The sequence below is a fragment of the Peromyscus californicus genome, unplaced genomic scaffold (assembly GCF_007827085.1).
Source record: "Peromyscus californicus insignis strain IS unplaced genomic scaffold, ASM782708v3 Scaffold_16__1_contigs__length_79575227, whole genome shotgun sequence".
In the NCBI taxonomy this organism is placed as follows: Eukaryota; Metazoa; Chordata; class Mammalia; order Rodentia; family Cricetidae; genus Peromyscus; species Peromyscus californicus.
The window spans coordinates 11791029-11804595 of NW_026294458.1; the positions used below are offsets into that span (position 1 = coordinate 11791029).

A 13567-nucleotide genomic window follows, 5' to 3' on the forward strand; every position below is an offset into this window, starting at 1 on the left:
CTGCACCTAGAATATCTGACCCCTGGCCATCTGGTCTGAAATGCCCCTCGTTTGGAGGGTTCCTGGGAGGGGGGGGGAAGCTGTGAGGCCCCTCTGGGGAAGGCTCCCGGCAGCTCTGGGTACAAGGAGGACTTTTCAGCTCCAGTCTTACCTCTCAGACTCCCGGGGCACAGGCTCTGCTTCTCTGGGCAGTTACTCATACCCCAGAAGGACTCACAACACAGCCCTTGAGGCAACCTCTCTGTTTGAGTCATCCTGGCAGCCCTCAGTGTCTTGCCTATGCCTGGTGCTCAGTAAAAATATGTATTCTGGTTTTTAAAGTGGCCAAATATACCTAACATGGTTCAAAGTTACCATTTGAACCATTTCTAAGTGCCATTCAACAATCACAATGTTATAGCCACCATCACATTCATTTCCAGAAACTTTTTATCCCAAATAGAAACTCTTAAGTAATAATCCCTGACCTCAAGCCCCGAGGAAACTCTGGTCCAATTTCCACCTTGATGAAGTTTTTATTCCAAGTGCTTCATGGGCGGACTCGTTCGGTATTTGCCCTTTTGTGTCTGGCTTGTTTCACTTAGGGTTTTAGGGTTGCTTTATATCGGTAGCTGTCTGCATATACCACGTCTTGTTAAATAGCCCATTGTCTGCCTATACACATCTTGTTAAATAGCCCATCGTCCGCCTATACCACGTCTTGTTAAAGCAGTCACCCACTGATGGTTTTTACCGTCTACCTGCTGTGAATACAGCCACTGTGAACATGTGTCATGTTATCTGCTCCAGTCTCTGCTGTCAGTCCCGTGAGCTGCACACCCAGAAGAGGGGTTGCTGGATCATATGCGAACTCTGTGTTTACGTTTTGGGGGGACTGTTTCTATGGTGGCTGAACCAGTTTACATTACTCCTGGCAGTACATATGAACTCCAGGCTCACTACATCCTTACCAGTCCTTGCCTGCCTGCCTGCCTGCCTGCTTGTCTGCCTGCCTGCCTGTCTGCCTGCCTGCCTGTCTGCCTGCCTGTCTGTCTGCCTGCCCGCCTGTCTGCCTGCCGTCTGCCTGCCTGCCTGTCTGCCTGCCGTCTGCCTGCCTGCCTGTCTGCCTGCCTGCCTGCCTGTCTGTCTGCCTGTCTGCCGCCTTCCGGCCTGCCTTTTTTTTTTTTTTAATAGTAGCCATCGTTATCGGTGTGAGAGCAGATATTTTGAATCTATACATGCCACTCACTAGCTAGATGGTGGATTTAGAACTGTAATTCTCCCTCCTGAGCCTCCGTCCTGTCATCCAAGGCTAAGATTAATTAGTTATCATGATCCCTAAAGGACCTGGTCACCTTTGGAGAGGACTAGGAAGGAGTCAATGACAACCCAGCCAACAGTGGCCAGAGTGAGTGGTACCAAGCAATGGTGTAGCAAGTGACTTGGCCGCGCACTGCACATTAATGCAGGAGGAGCTGGCTGGGCTTCTCTTCCGGGCCCCGCTGGTTTCATCTGGGATTCGCTGAGAAAGACACCAAGAGCTGAGCTTTAGTCTCCGCTCTGCCACCATTTTCTGAGTTAACCTGCCTGGTGACTTTGATACCGTGCCTCAGTTTCCTCTTCCATTAAAGAGGGAAGAATTACCCTCCTGCCTGCCTACTCAGCATCTATAAGGATAATTGAGGGCCCTTAAATTCTCCTGTTAAAAAGTGCCTTGTGGGGAGGGAAATGTGTGGGATTCGTAATTGGCTCTCAGGATAGAAGCATAATTTCATCCTGTGGGAAGGGCCTGTGAGCTGTGTTCTGCTCCTCTCAAGCCCGTGGCAATCCACACACTAAAGGAACCAAAGGAGGGGAGAAAAAAGTCGTCCCCCCCATCTCCCGTGCGCAAGACTTTTCTCTCCTCCCTATGTGAGCAATCGAATTTTAGGAAAACCATTACAATGACAAAGAAACTCATAATGGGAGACCCCATTGCTGGAATCTGTAATAATTAGGGGCAAGGCATCAAACCCACAGCTCAAAAGGGGCGTTTCAAGTTCAGGATCTCGGGGAAGCTCCAAGGGGAGGTGGAGATGGGGAGTTCCAGGGCTAGGGATGAGGGTGGTACTGCCGCAGACCCTCTCCTCGTGAGCCTTAACCCTAGCAACGTGACAGCCGAATGGCCTTTCTGCAGGACTGATGGCCTCCTGTGGCCCTGCAGCAGACACCACCTTCCTCTTGACAGGTCCTGCTTTAAACTCCATCCTGTCTTCCCCTTGTGTCTGTGTCCCTGTCGCTGGCTCTGCCCCTGCTGGCAGATTGAAATCTTTACATCAGACCCTGATCCTCCATTGCGCCTTCACAACCTCTCTGCGGTCCTTCCTCATCAACAGCCCCAGGCATTAGTCAGATGTTTGCGGTTGGAAGTCACAACATCACCCCGGCTCCATGTCTGAGAAGTAGACTGGTTCCCCTGAACCTCGGTCTCCATGCCCACTCCACTCTCTGTGTTACCATGCTTCCAGCATCCATAGACATCATCTCTGCTGGAAGCTGATTTAGAGATCCTCCTGCTCAGTCTTCCAGAGAATCGTGTGCACCTGTCGCCACACGGAGTCTGGGTTCAAAGCCCGTGCGATGGACGCCACTTCACTCCTCTTAGGGAGAAACAAGGTCAGCCAAGTTGAGTTAAAGCCTGGTTTGAAGGCCAGAGGGATTATTGTTTTGTTTGTTTGTTTTGGTTTTGGTTTTTTCCTTCGGCCCTACCAGCCAATGGCCTGGAGCCTTGAGGAATAAGCTGGCGTGTACCAGGAGAGCTAGGTTCAGATCATGTCTGCAGCTAATGGGCCAATCACTGACTCTTCCTGCTTCCTACTTTCTCCATGTGCCCAATAAGGATAATAACACCAACCTGCCAGGACTGTCCCAATCCTTCCAGGAGGCCAGGACTGTCCCAATCCTTCCAGGAGGCAAGGCAAGTGAAAACATCCAGCACGTGGCGGTGTTGGACCCAAGCTAGTGAAATTGGAGTTGGAATGGAGAGATGGGGAAATAAAGGGCTCGTTCTTCAACTCTGCACCACCCCCCCAAACACAAGCTGGTACCAGACTGTGCTTGACATTTTGCCTTCTGCTGGGCTGGATGGTGAGAGCAGGGGTGAGAATTCCTCCAGAAGGAAATGGCACAGGCCCATCACCGCTCAGGAACAAGCTAGCTGAACACACACACTCACACACACATACACACACACACACACACACACACACACACATGTTCACTGGGATGGGGGATGGTGGTGTCGGGTGGAGATGTGGATTGGAGGAGCCGCCGCTGAAGCACCTGCTAATTAGGAAATCCGATTCCAGGCTGTGCCAGTTTCCCTCATGAGCGCCGGTTCCTAAACAGATGTTTTAGAACATTAAGATGCTACAGAAGTGGAAGCTGTCAACTTGAGGGGAAAATATCCAAGCAAAGCAATATAACTCTTGTTAATTTAAACTCCATTCATGGTCCGGGGGACGTTCTGACTGAGTACAGAAGAATAGAATCCTTGTTCAAGGTTGGCTGAGCCCAGACACGCCAGCTCCGGTGGTTGGTGTGACGCCGTAGTCATGGGCTTCAATGGGGTTTGGATGATTGTCTCTGACCCAAAGCTGGGCTGGCAAAGCAAACAGGCTAGCTGTGGCTGGGCTGCCCGGAGGCTGCCTCTGATCCTAAAGTGGGAAAAAGCTAGAACCCAAGGCACAAAGAGACACTTAATGACTTCTTACCAATCTAGGCAGCGCTGATACCTACTAAGGAGGTGGAGAGCAACCTTGGCCTGTAGGTCTCAGGCCACCTGGTGCAGCAATATTGACCCAGGGTGAATCTTGTCTCTGGACAGATGCTCACTGGCCTCTTCTCTTTGCCTGTTATGTCCATAGACGGCAACGACAGAGGCTGGGCATCTGGAGATGGAGCAGCCCAAACTCAAGTAATCTCATGAGGCTTTTGGCCGTGGAGTCACAAGCCACTCACATGCCTCTGCTTTATAAAGGTCACTGGGGCCCCAACCCACATCACTCCTCATGAGTCTCATGAACGCAGCTTTGTATTTAAGGGCTACAGACCGCCTACCGAGGGGGCATTTTGGGGTTCAGCGAAAGTTATTACAAAATGACTTCCCCGGGTCTCCAGCCTTGACGTCCAGCAAAGATACCAGATGTATTCCTTGCTTTTCTGTTGCTCTGATAAAACACCATGACTGAGACAACTTAGAGAAGAAGAAGTTTGTGTTGGTTTGGGTTCCAGAAGGTTAGCGTCCATAATGGTGGGGTCAGCATGGCAGCAGGAACGGGCAGCTGAGAGCTCACTTCCTTGACTATAAGCGCAAAGCAGAGAACAAGTTGGAAACGGCGAGAGGATTTTAGCTTTGAAAGCCCACCCCCAGTGATGTACTTCCTCTAGCGAGGCTGTGCCTCCTAAACCTCCCCAAACACCACCAACAACCGGAAACCAAATATTAAAATAGGCCTGTACGGCCACACAGTGAGTCCCAGGTCGGACGACGCTGCCGGTATGCCCTGTCTTCCCGTCATCTCTCGTTAGCGTTTATTTTTATTAAACCTACATATAGTTTAACAATTAAATGGACTTTACAAAGTTGAAGTGGAAATTTTGATTGCTTTCAACCCTTCTAGTTGATCCCATTTATAATTTTGTCCATGTCTGTTTATTTTATTTTGGTTTTGAGCGATGCCCATTCATTTCTCTCTATGGACATTTTATGTCCTTCGGAGTCTACCAGACTGGACACAACGCAGTCTAATTCTGCTCAGGGTTAGCTTCAGGTACGTCAGTGAAGTTACCCTTCTGCACCAAGGACTCTGATCACGCCCTGCATGCACCTGTTTGCCAGGGTTTGTTCCACCGTAATAATCCCATTACTTTTAAAAAATGACATTTGAGGGGCTGGAGAGATGGCTCAGAGGTTAAGAGCACTGACTGCTCTTCCAGAGGTCCTGAGTTCAATTCCCAGCAACCACATGGTGGCTCACAACCATCTGTGATGAAATCTGGTGCCCTCTTCTGGCCTGCTGTCATACATGCTGTATACATAATAAATAAATAAATCTAAAAAAAAAAATGACATTTGAAAAGATGAATCCACTGTGTCTTAAGATGCACACCCACATTTACCTTGCACGTTGGCCTTCCTTGCCTCGGGTGTCCAGGATTGCTTTCTTGTTTGAAATCAAACCTCTATCATTTCTCTTAGCGAAGGGGTTGGGTCTCAAACCCGGGACAACAGCTGAGATGCCTATTAACAGATCAAAGCTGAAGCTGGCCTCCAGGTTCTCCCAGCATCCCTCAGTCCCTATCTGTTACAGACTATGGCTGGCATACCCCAATCCCTACCCTGAACTCTCCAGCCCAAAAGCTGGGCTGCCCTTCCCTATATAATCCAGCCATTTTGGTTACTCGGGTTTTTTGGCCCCTTTCCCTCCTGGCCCCTCATGGTCAGTGGCTCCTCTCTTGCCCTCCTTCCCCACTGCCCTCACATGGCCCAGCTCAGTCGGTCCATATTCACTCTGCCTCTGCCTGTGCTCTCCTCTACATCTGTAGTAAAAACCTCAACTCCTTAGGAGCAGTCATGTCCTCCTTTTTATTTCTTGTTTTCATCCGGGAGGGAGGTTGATCAACTCACTGGTGAGTGAAAATCATTTTACCTGATGCTCTCAGGATACGTCTGAAAGATCACTTTGCGATTCCAGCTGTTCTCTCTTAGCACACTGTGAACGCTGATCTGCTGTCTTTTCTTTGGTTTCCGTTGTTGTAGTGGCTGGGTTACTTTTCCTTGCAGATAATTTGCTGGGTTTTGTTTTTGTTTTTGTCTCTGGTTGAGTTTAAGTTAAAAACTTGTGTGGGTTTTGTGGCAGATTCACTATGATATTAGTATATATCAGCTACACACACACACACATATATATATATATATATACATAGATATATACATATAGATATATAGATACATATATACCGAGAGAGAGAGAGAGAGAGAGAGAGAGAGAGAGAGAGAGAGAGAGAGAGAGAGAGAGATCCTCTAGGAGTTTGTTAGAATTCCTTAGCTTGAAGATTTATGCTTTTCGTTGGTTTGTGAATATTGACCTTTGGCCTTCCCTTCTCTTCTCTTCAAACTCTCATTAGGGACTGGAGACATGGCTCATACATTAAGAGACATCGATGCTCTTTCAGAGGACCTGAGTTTGGTCCCCAGCACGTATGATTGCTAGGCAGCTCACAGCCTCCTGTAACTCCAGCTCTGGGGGATCCCACCTACTCTTCTGGCCTCCAGGGACACCCACCCACTCACCCACCCCAACATAAATAAAAAAATAATTCAAAATAAAACTCCAGTTAGATATGTGTTCGGCTTCTTTTCCATTTATTTATTTATTTATTTATTTATTTATTTATTTATTTATTTATTGGGTTTTCTAGACAGGGTTTCTCTGTGTAGCCTTAGCTGTCCTGGAACTCGCTCTGTACACCAGGCTAGCCTGGAACTCATAGAGATCCGCCTGCCTCTGCCTCCTGAGTGCTGGGATTAAAAACATGGACCACCACCGCCTGGCTTTGGCTTTTTTTTTCTAATTTGCTAAACTTTTGTTTATAATTTCTGTCTTCTTACCCGATTCTTAGCATTCTCTTATCTTTTTTCCTTTTTTTAAAATTACCTGTGTGACCATGTGTCTGTGCAGGAGTATGTGGGTGTGAGTTCAGGCATCCGTTTATATACACATCTTCAATGATTCTAGTATTTGAAATCTTACCTGATTTGCTGACTTTTGTTCAAGAATGACTTGTTTTCTAGTATATTTGTGATTTTTTTAACTGCAATGTCTTATTAGAAGTTTTCTTTTTTGTTTGTTTGTTTTTGGTAAATGACAGAAATTGATCTGGAAGTATGTTCATATAGCGAGTGTTCGCATGGTTTTGCCAGGTTCCTCAAGGCATTATCAGGGTCACTCCTCAGCTCCCCATTCTTCACTGATATGTGGAGGGGAGGGGCGCTGTGTACCTCTTTAAATCACCTTTGTAAAGATGTGGTCTTTTTAGTGTAGTCACAAGACTCCTCTTGAGCACACCCTCCACTTGAGGTTTGGATCGTGTAGGCAATGTAAGTCTGCACACCCTCAGGAGATGGCTTTGGGCTGATAGACTTGGATTGTGATCGCTTTAGCTTTCCTCTGAAGCCGAGATGGAAGGGCCAGCTTTCCTTGCTGTCCCTCTGTGGCTTAGTTTCCGTGTCTTTTGTCCAGGGTCTAGTCCTTCTGACTGCAGCGTGGCACAGTGGTTCTGCTTTAGTCTCCTGGAGAGTTTTCACGGTCTACCCCCTGCAGCCCCGTGTTCATCAGAAGGTTAAGGCTAGAGATGTTGAAGAAATGCCAGCTTCAGTTCTGCTCACCTTTCTCTGTTCCTAGTCTGATTCTTCCCTTATTCACCAGCTCAGAAGTGTGTTTAGGATTTTTTTTTTTCTTTACAGCTATTTTATTCAGCGTTTTTAGCTGTTGATCGTGGCAGGGTTCTTGAGGACATTGCAGAGGACTGTTGTCAGCCTTGTGGCTTTATTTATAGCGTGCGTCTTTCCGTTCTTACATCTTTCTGTAGTCTGCTCTCAGGGAGACAGTATGGTTCAGTGTGAGCTGTGCTCCATCTGCCTGTGGCCAGTCTTTTCCTCCAGTGGAATTCCTGCAGCTGCTTGGGGTCTGAGAATTCCACTCCTATCATCTCAAGAAGGGGCTATCACTGGGCCTCTGCCTTTTTTTAAAGGCTCTAATGGAGCTAAATTTATTATCTTCCTTTCGCTCCTGGCTTCCTGGCCTTGGGGCATCCTTCTGACTTTCTGCAACTCCCTTTTTTCTGATTTCCTTTGAGAGTCATTTTGTTATTGTGCGCAGTTAATCAAGAGGGTAGAGAAAGCATCCTCATGCCTCGGTGCCTCTTCACCCTTTCTGGGGATGCCAACTGCCTCCGAAGCAGAGAAGGAAGAGTAAGACAAGCATTCCCTGTGGGTCGCTGCCATTCATAACCTTAGGGACTTCGTGGCTGCCTCTGGCAACACCCTCCCACATCCAACTTGTAACTTACTGTGGGCCTTGCCCGTCAGGCTGGGACCCCAGAGGAGCCCATGTGCCTGAGTGACTTCCCTCCCCTCCAGGGAACCTCTGTTCATTATCACCTCCAGGAAAGAGAGCCAGGGCATGAACAGTAATTCTCAAGGAACTGGCGGAGGAAATAACCCCTTGAGAAAGTTCTCAGACTCTCCTAGGGCAGCTTGTGTACTCCCCTCCCAACCCACCTCAGGTAACTGAGCCATTGGTCACGCCCCTTGTTATTGAACCCTTGAAACATGGCCAGTAAGGGCTGGAGAGATGGCTCAGTGGTTATGAGCACTGGCTACTTTTCCAGGGGACCTGGGTTCGATTCCCAGCACCCACATGGCAGCTCACAACCATCTGTAACTCTGGTCCCAGGGGATCCAATGCCTTCTTCTGGCCTCCAAGGGCACCAGATGTGAAAGTGATATACAGATGTACCTGAAGGCAAAACACCCACACACATAAAGAGGGCAGCAGTAAAATATGAACTAAACTTAAAGGTTTAATACAAAAATATAATTACTGTTTTGATATTTCTTATATCAAGTTCCTATTGGAATAATATGTTGAATAAAATAAAATATTTCACATACATATATATTTTAAAGTGGCTACCAAAGTTAGTTTTGTGGATTGTAGGTTTCTCTCACTTAATCCTGTGGGCAATACTAATCTAAAAGATAACTTGTTCTTTTTGTTTCTTTGTTATATTTAGCTACAAATAATTTTTCTGCCTGCCTGGGTCTCTGCTTATCAGATGGTTTAACATTTTTGCCTTGGCTTATAAACATAGAAATGACTTCATTCACTTCCCACTGAGAATTTCCCATGGTTTCACAGGCTCCAAGCCTGAGCACAAAGAGAAATATTCTCAAATAAGGAAAATAAAAATGGGGTGTATAAAGATTTAATTTTTCAATTAGTGTGTGTACGTGTGTGTGTGTGTGTGTGTGTGTGTGTGTGTGTGTGTGTGTGTATGAGCAGTGCATGTGTGTGCAGGTGCCTTCGGAGGCCAGAAGAGGGCGTCAGAATCCCTGAAGCTAGAGAGCAAGGATTTGTGAGCCCCTCAGTGTGGTGCTGGGCTGGACTCCAGTCCTCTGCAAGAGCAACAAGTGCTCTTAACTGCAGAGCCATCACCCCAGCCCCCCTAGATGGAGTTTTTAAGAAGTCATGAAGTTGGCGATAACCTCCAAGGGTCCACTTGGGGTGCTGAAAGTTTCTTCATGTTTGCTTTTCAAAAGCCATTGAGTTTTCCCTGATGCATTTGCTTGTTATTGCAGCCACCACAAGGAACCATTGGACAGAAAGTAACAACACTGAACCCCACGCAGGAAACACCCCCTTTTATCAGAGTCAAGGGGACCATTCAGGTTCCAGAAAGGGAGTGACAGCTCAGACTGCCAGAATGAGCCACAGTTCTTCAGGAGCCCCAGGAAGCCCCTCTTTCCTACCTGAGACAGGTGCCGAGGGGAGGGACAAGTCTTCCAGCCGAGCAAACGTCCCTGTTCTGCATGCCGGGCGCTCGCCTGAGATCACCACGGCCCTGACTGACCACGGCAGCTCCTCGTGTAAGTGTGTCATGAGGTTCATTTATGTATGTCCAGTCCTAGAAGACACATTTCCTGCCTCCTTCCCACCCCACCCCCACATCCAGAGCAACTGGGCCCATTTAGGGGTTCTGCATTGGGGTGTATCAGGCAAGTCCTCCTCAGAGAGCCGAGCTTGTAAAGTCAGACCAGCGGGAGGTGCAGATTTGCCGAACATCCTGGCGGGTCCTTTGACATCTAGGCTCCATGGCAGTCTAAATCCATACCACCTCCCTCCTCCCGGGCTCCTGCCACGCTTCGCACGTCCCAGGGGTTGGGAAGGATGGCCAGGCTTTGTTTGTGTCGCTGGAGTTTGACTGGTTCTTGCTCCTCCAGTCTACACAGTGGGTAACTGAATATTTTCAGCGGAAGGGCTTCAAAACGAGGCCGCAGCCCTAAGAGTACAGCTCAACCTAAGAGCGAAGACAAAGAAAAGTAGCGCTAATTAGGCACACGCCTACGTAGCAGCAACGAGCCTGCTCCCTCAAGCCTTCCAGCAGCCCGGTGAGGCCGTGTTGTTCCCGCTTTAAGGTTTTGGAAACTGAAGCTCGGAGACTAATTAACCCAGTATGGGGAGAGCAGGCAGCAGGTTTCCAAGTGAGGAGAGCCGAAGTCCCGGGTGTTGAGTGAGTGGGCGCTCCAGCTCAGGAAGGGGGTGCCCAGTGTGAGCGAAGATAAAAGAGAGAGCAAAGCACATGTGGGCTTCCTGTGGGGCATCGGTGCCTGAGTCCTCTCTGGGAGAGTTACAGAGCAGTGGGCGGGACAACTAACTCTATGGAGGGTCGGGACAATGATGGAGTACTTTGCAAGTACATTGTGCAAGTACTTTGCACAATGGAGTGATGGTGTTAAAACAGTCTGAGAGAGGAGCCAGCCGGTGGCCAGCCTCTAAGATGTCTAATGTGGGAGTAAAGGGGACCTGAAGTGAGCTGAGCCATCCAGGTAGACATGTAGGCAGCAAGCGTTGACCAGGTGAAGGTGTTGAAGAATTGCTTAACAAAGGAGGGGCGGGGGAGCCCACCAATCAGGTGCAAAACCCTGGAGTCAGTTCCTGGCACCATATAAACCACATGTGTGATCCCAGCATTCAGGAGGTGGAGGCAGGAGGATCAGAAGTTCATGCTTGGGCTGAAGAGACAGCTCAGCAGGGAAAATCACTTTTCTACAAGACCCAGCTTTGCTTCACAGCACCCACATTGGACAGCTCACAGCCACCAGTACTCTAGCTCCAGGGGATTCAATGTTCTCTTCTGGCTATCACAGGCACACACATTCACACCTAAAAATAAAAATAGATCTTAAAAAAAAAAAGTTGCTAAAGTCATCTTTGAGTTTGAGACCAACCTGTGCTTCGTGAGACCCCACCTCAAAAACTAAAATTAAAGCCGGGAGGTGGTGGCGCACGCCTTTAATCCCAGCACTCGGGAGGCAGAGCCAGGCGGATCTCTGTGAGTTCGAGGCCAGCCTGGACTACCAAGTGAGTTCCAGGAGAGGCGCAAAGCTACACAGAGAAACCCTGTCTCGAAAAACCAAAAAAAAAAAAAAAAACTAAAATTAAAAAACGATCCTAGCACTCAGGTGGCAGAGGCAGGTGGATTTCAGTGAGTTCAAGGCCAGCCTGGTCTACGTAGTGAGTTCCAGGACAGCCAGAGCAACATAGTGAGACCCTGTCTCCAAAAACAAAATCAAAACAAAACGAGAGCTGTGTCAACCAAAGGGGGGTTGATAGTTGGTCAAGACCTCAAAGAGGAGGCTGAAGCCATTGAAGGTGACTTCCTGGTTTCATACCCTTGGGACAGGTCTGACTGGGGGCACCCAGCTCTGTAAGGGAAATGTATGAAGGTATTTTGTGTTCCATCTGTGAATAGAGGCCGCAGAGCTTAGAAGTCCTGCATATGATACTCTCTGGTTTGCCTGATTGTCCAGTGTGGGGAATTCTGCATACATTGAATTCTGGGACATTCTGGGACCCTTTATGGAAGGTGAGGGATAAGTCTTCATGGTCCAACACGGATCTCTAACTCTAGATCATCTAAGGCTTAGCATCAGAGTGCTCCATTACTGATAATTTCTTCCCCCATCGAGGGCCACTGATGAGGTCAAAAGACCGTCTTTGGTTGGTGGGTTTCTCTTGAAGTTAATTTTTCCTAAAATGAATGATTCTTCCTGCCTTCTCCTCACATCTGTGTGTTTCGTGGAAGCTGAAGTTGAGCCCTCTAGAGGTAATAAGACATTTGGAAGCTGCTGGTGGGATTTTAATTGTTGTCTGCCTTTCAGCCTTGGAGAGCTTCCCCCAGTCACCCGGCAGTTCCAGGTCAGAAGGAAGAACCACCGTTTCTCAAACCGAGAGTGGAGTATCCCCAGACTTCCTGGAGAGGACCAGGGAGCTCCCAGAAGAAGGGACTGTGTACACACAAGTGGTTGGCATGGGGATGTCCAGCCAAGCCTCCCTTCCTGCCCTGGAATCTGGGAAGCCAACCATGCTTTTCCAGAAGAGAAATTCATCAGGCCAGGAGCACTCTGGGCTGCAATTCTCTTGGACCCAGAGTCGACCACCTCCCTCAGACCATCCCTCGTGTGAGTACTCCTGTCTCCAGTTCACCCTTCCAATGTCACAATAACCCCAAATCGATGTGTATAACTAGCTGGTTAAGTACTGTGTCAGGCTAAGAGGGGAAGCAGAGGAAGATTTAAAAACCATTCCTTCAATGCCAAGTGCTTTGAGTGGAAGTACGGTCTATGCAGTTTATCTCGATATTGAGGTTTATGCTCAAAATACGTTTTAACTGTATATGGAGGGAAATATCAGCCAGTCTGGTGGCTGCTGTGTTCCACACCTCCTGTTCCCCCTTTCCTTCCCCCGCCTTCTCCATACACACATACAACAAAGATTAAGTCTGAATGATGTGTGTGCTTACAGGAGAGGCCACATGCCAGGGGGCTTGAATGAAATGCGAGCCGGACACCATTACACCATTTGATTAGCAGTCTGAGTTTCATTTGTTTATTTTTGCAAAAGCAGTTTCTTTGATAGCAGAGAAAATAGGTCCGTAATTTTTCCTGGCATTGTTTGGAAAGAAATAGCCTACCCAGTACAGGTAGGTGTTTGCACGGCTTTCGGTAGGCCCTGTGGCCGCAGAGAATGGCCCTGTCCCATTCTGCCATGCTGCTTCCTGTGCACCAGCCTCCGCGAAGCCATTCTGTCCCACAAGCATTTCTCCACTCTGCTAGGCCTCTACGCCACACACTTCTCCAGCTCATCTGAGGCCTACCTGCCTAGAGACCGCCGTCCTCTCGAGGACACTTCCAGAGCAAGGGTCAGTAGTTAAGAATTGGGGGCTCACATGTGCCCAGATTCCCCCAGGAGGCACATCCTGCCATGAGCCAAAGAGATGGTGTGAACTGCCCCTCTGCGTGCTGTTCAGGTTGTTTCTAGCCGTGGCCTGTGGGACGCAAGACAGAGTGGCAGGATTGGCACTTTCAAGACCCTTTTAGGTCAGAGAGGTTTTCGTTTTGTTTTTATTTAAAAATATATATATATATATATATATATATATATATATATATATATATAGCATTTTATTTATTCTTTGAGAATTCCATGCATGCATGCATGCAGTATATTTCAATCATGTTTAGCCCCTCCCATAATCGCCATCAACTCCTCCACACTCCTCCCAGATCACCACCATTTCCTAACTTCATGTCTGCCCTCCCTCCCTCCCTCCCTCCCTCCCTCCCTCGCTCCCTCGCTCCCTCGCTCCCTCGCTCCCTATGAATCAGTCCTTGCTGCTCATAAATGCATGGCTGTGGGGCCACCCACTGGAGCATGGTCAACCTACCAGGAACCTCACCTCTTAAAGAAAACTGACCCTCCTC

At 48.3% G+C, this 13567-nt stretch overlaps 1 protein-coding gene across 2 annotated transcripts in view; it reads left to right on the forward strand.

The window, feature by feature from the left end:
• Positions 1-13567, forward strand: part of Heg1 (heart development protein with EGF like domains 1) — an 80773-nt gene that overhangs the window by 13561 nt on the left and 53645 nt on the right. For both annotated transcript variants that reach the window (XM_052740388.1, XM_052740389.1), the window contains exons 2-3: positions 9383-9670; positions 11966-12265. In XM_052740388.1, coding sequence (XP_052596348.1) covers positions 9383-9670; positions 11966-12265 — 588 coding nt within the window. The remainder of the gene's footprint in view (positions 1-9382; positions 9671-11965; positions 12266-13567) is intronic.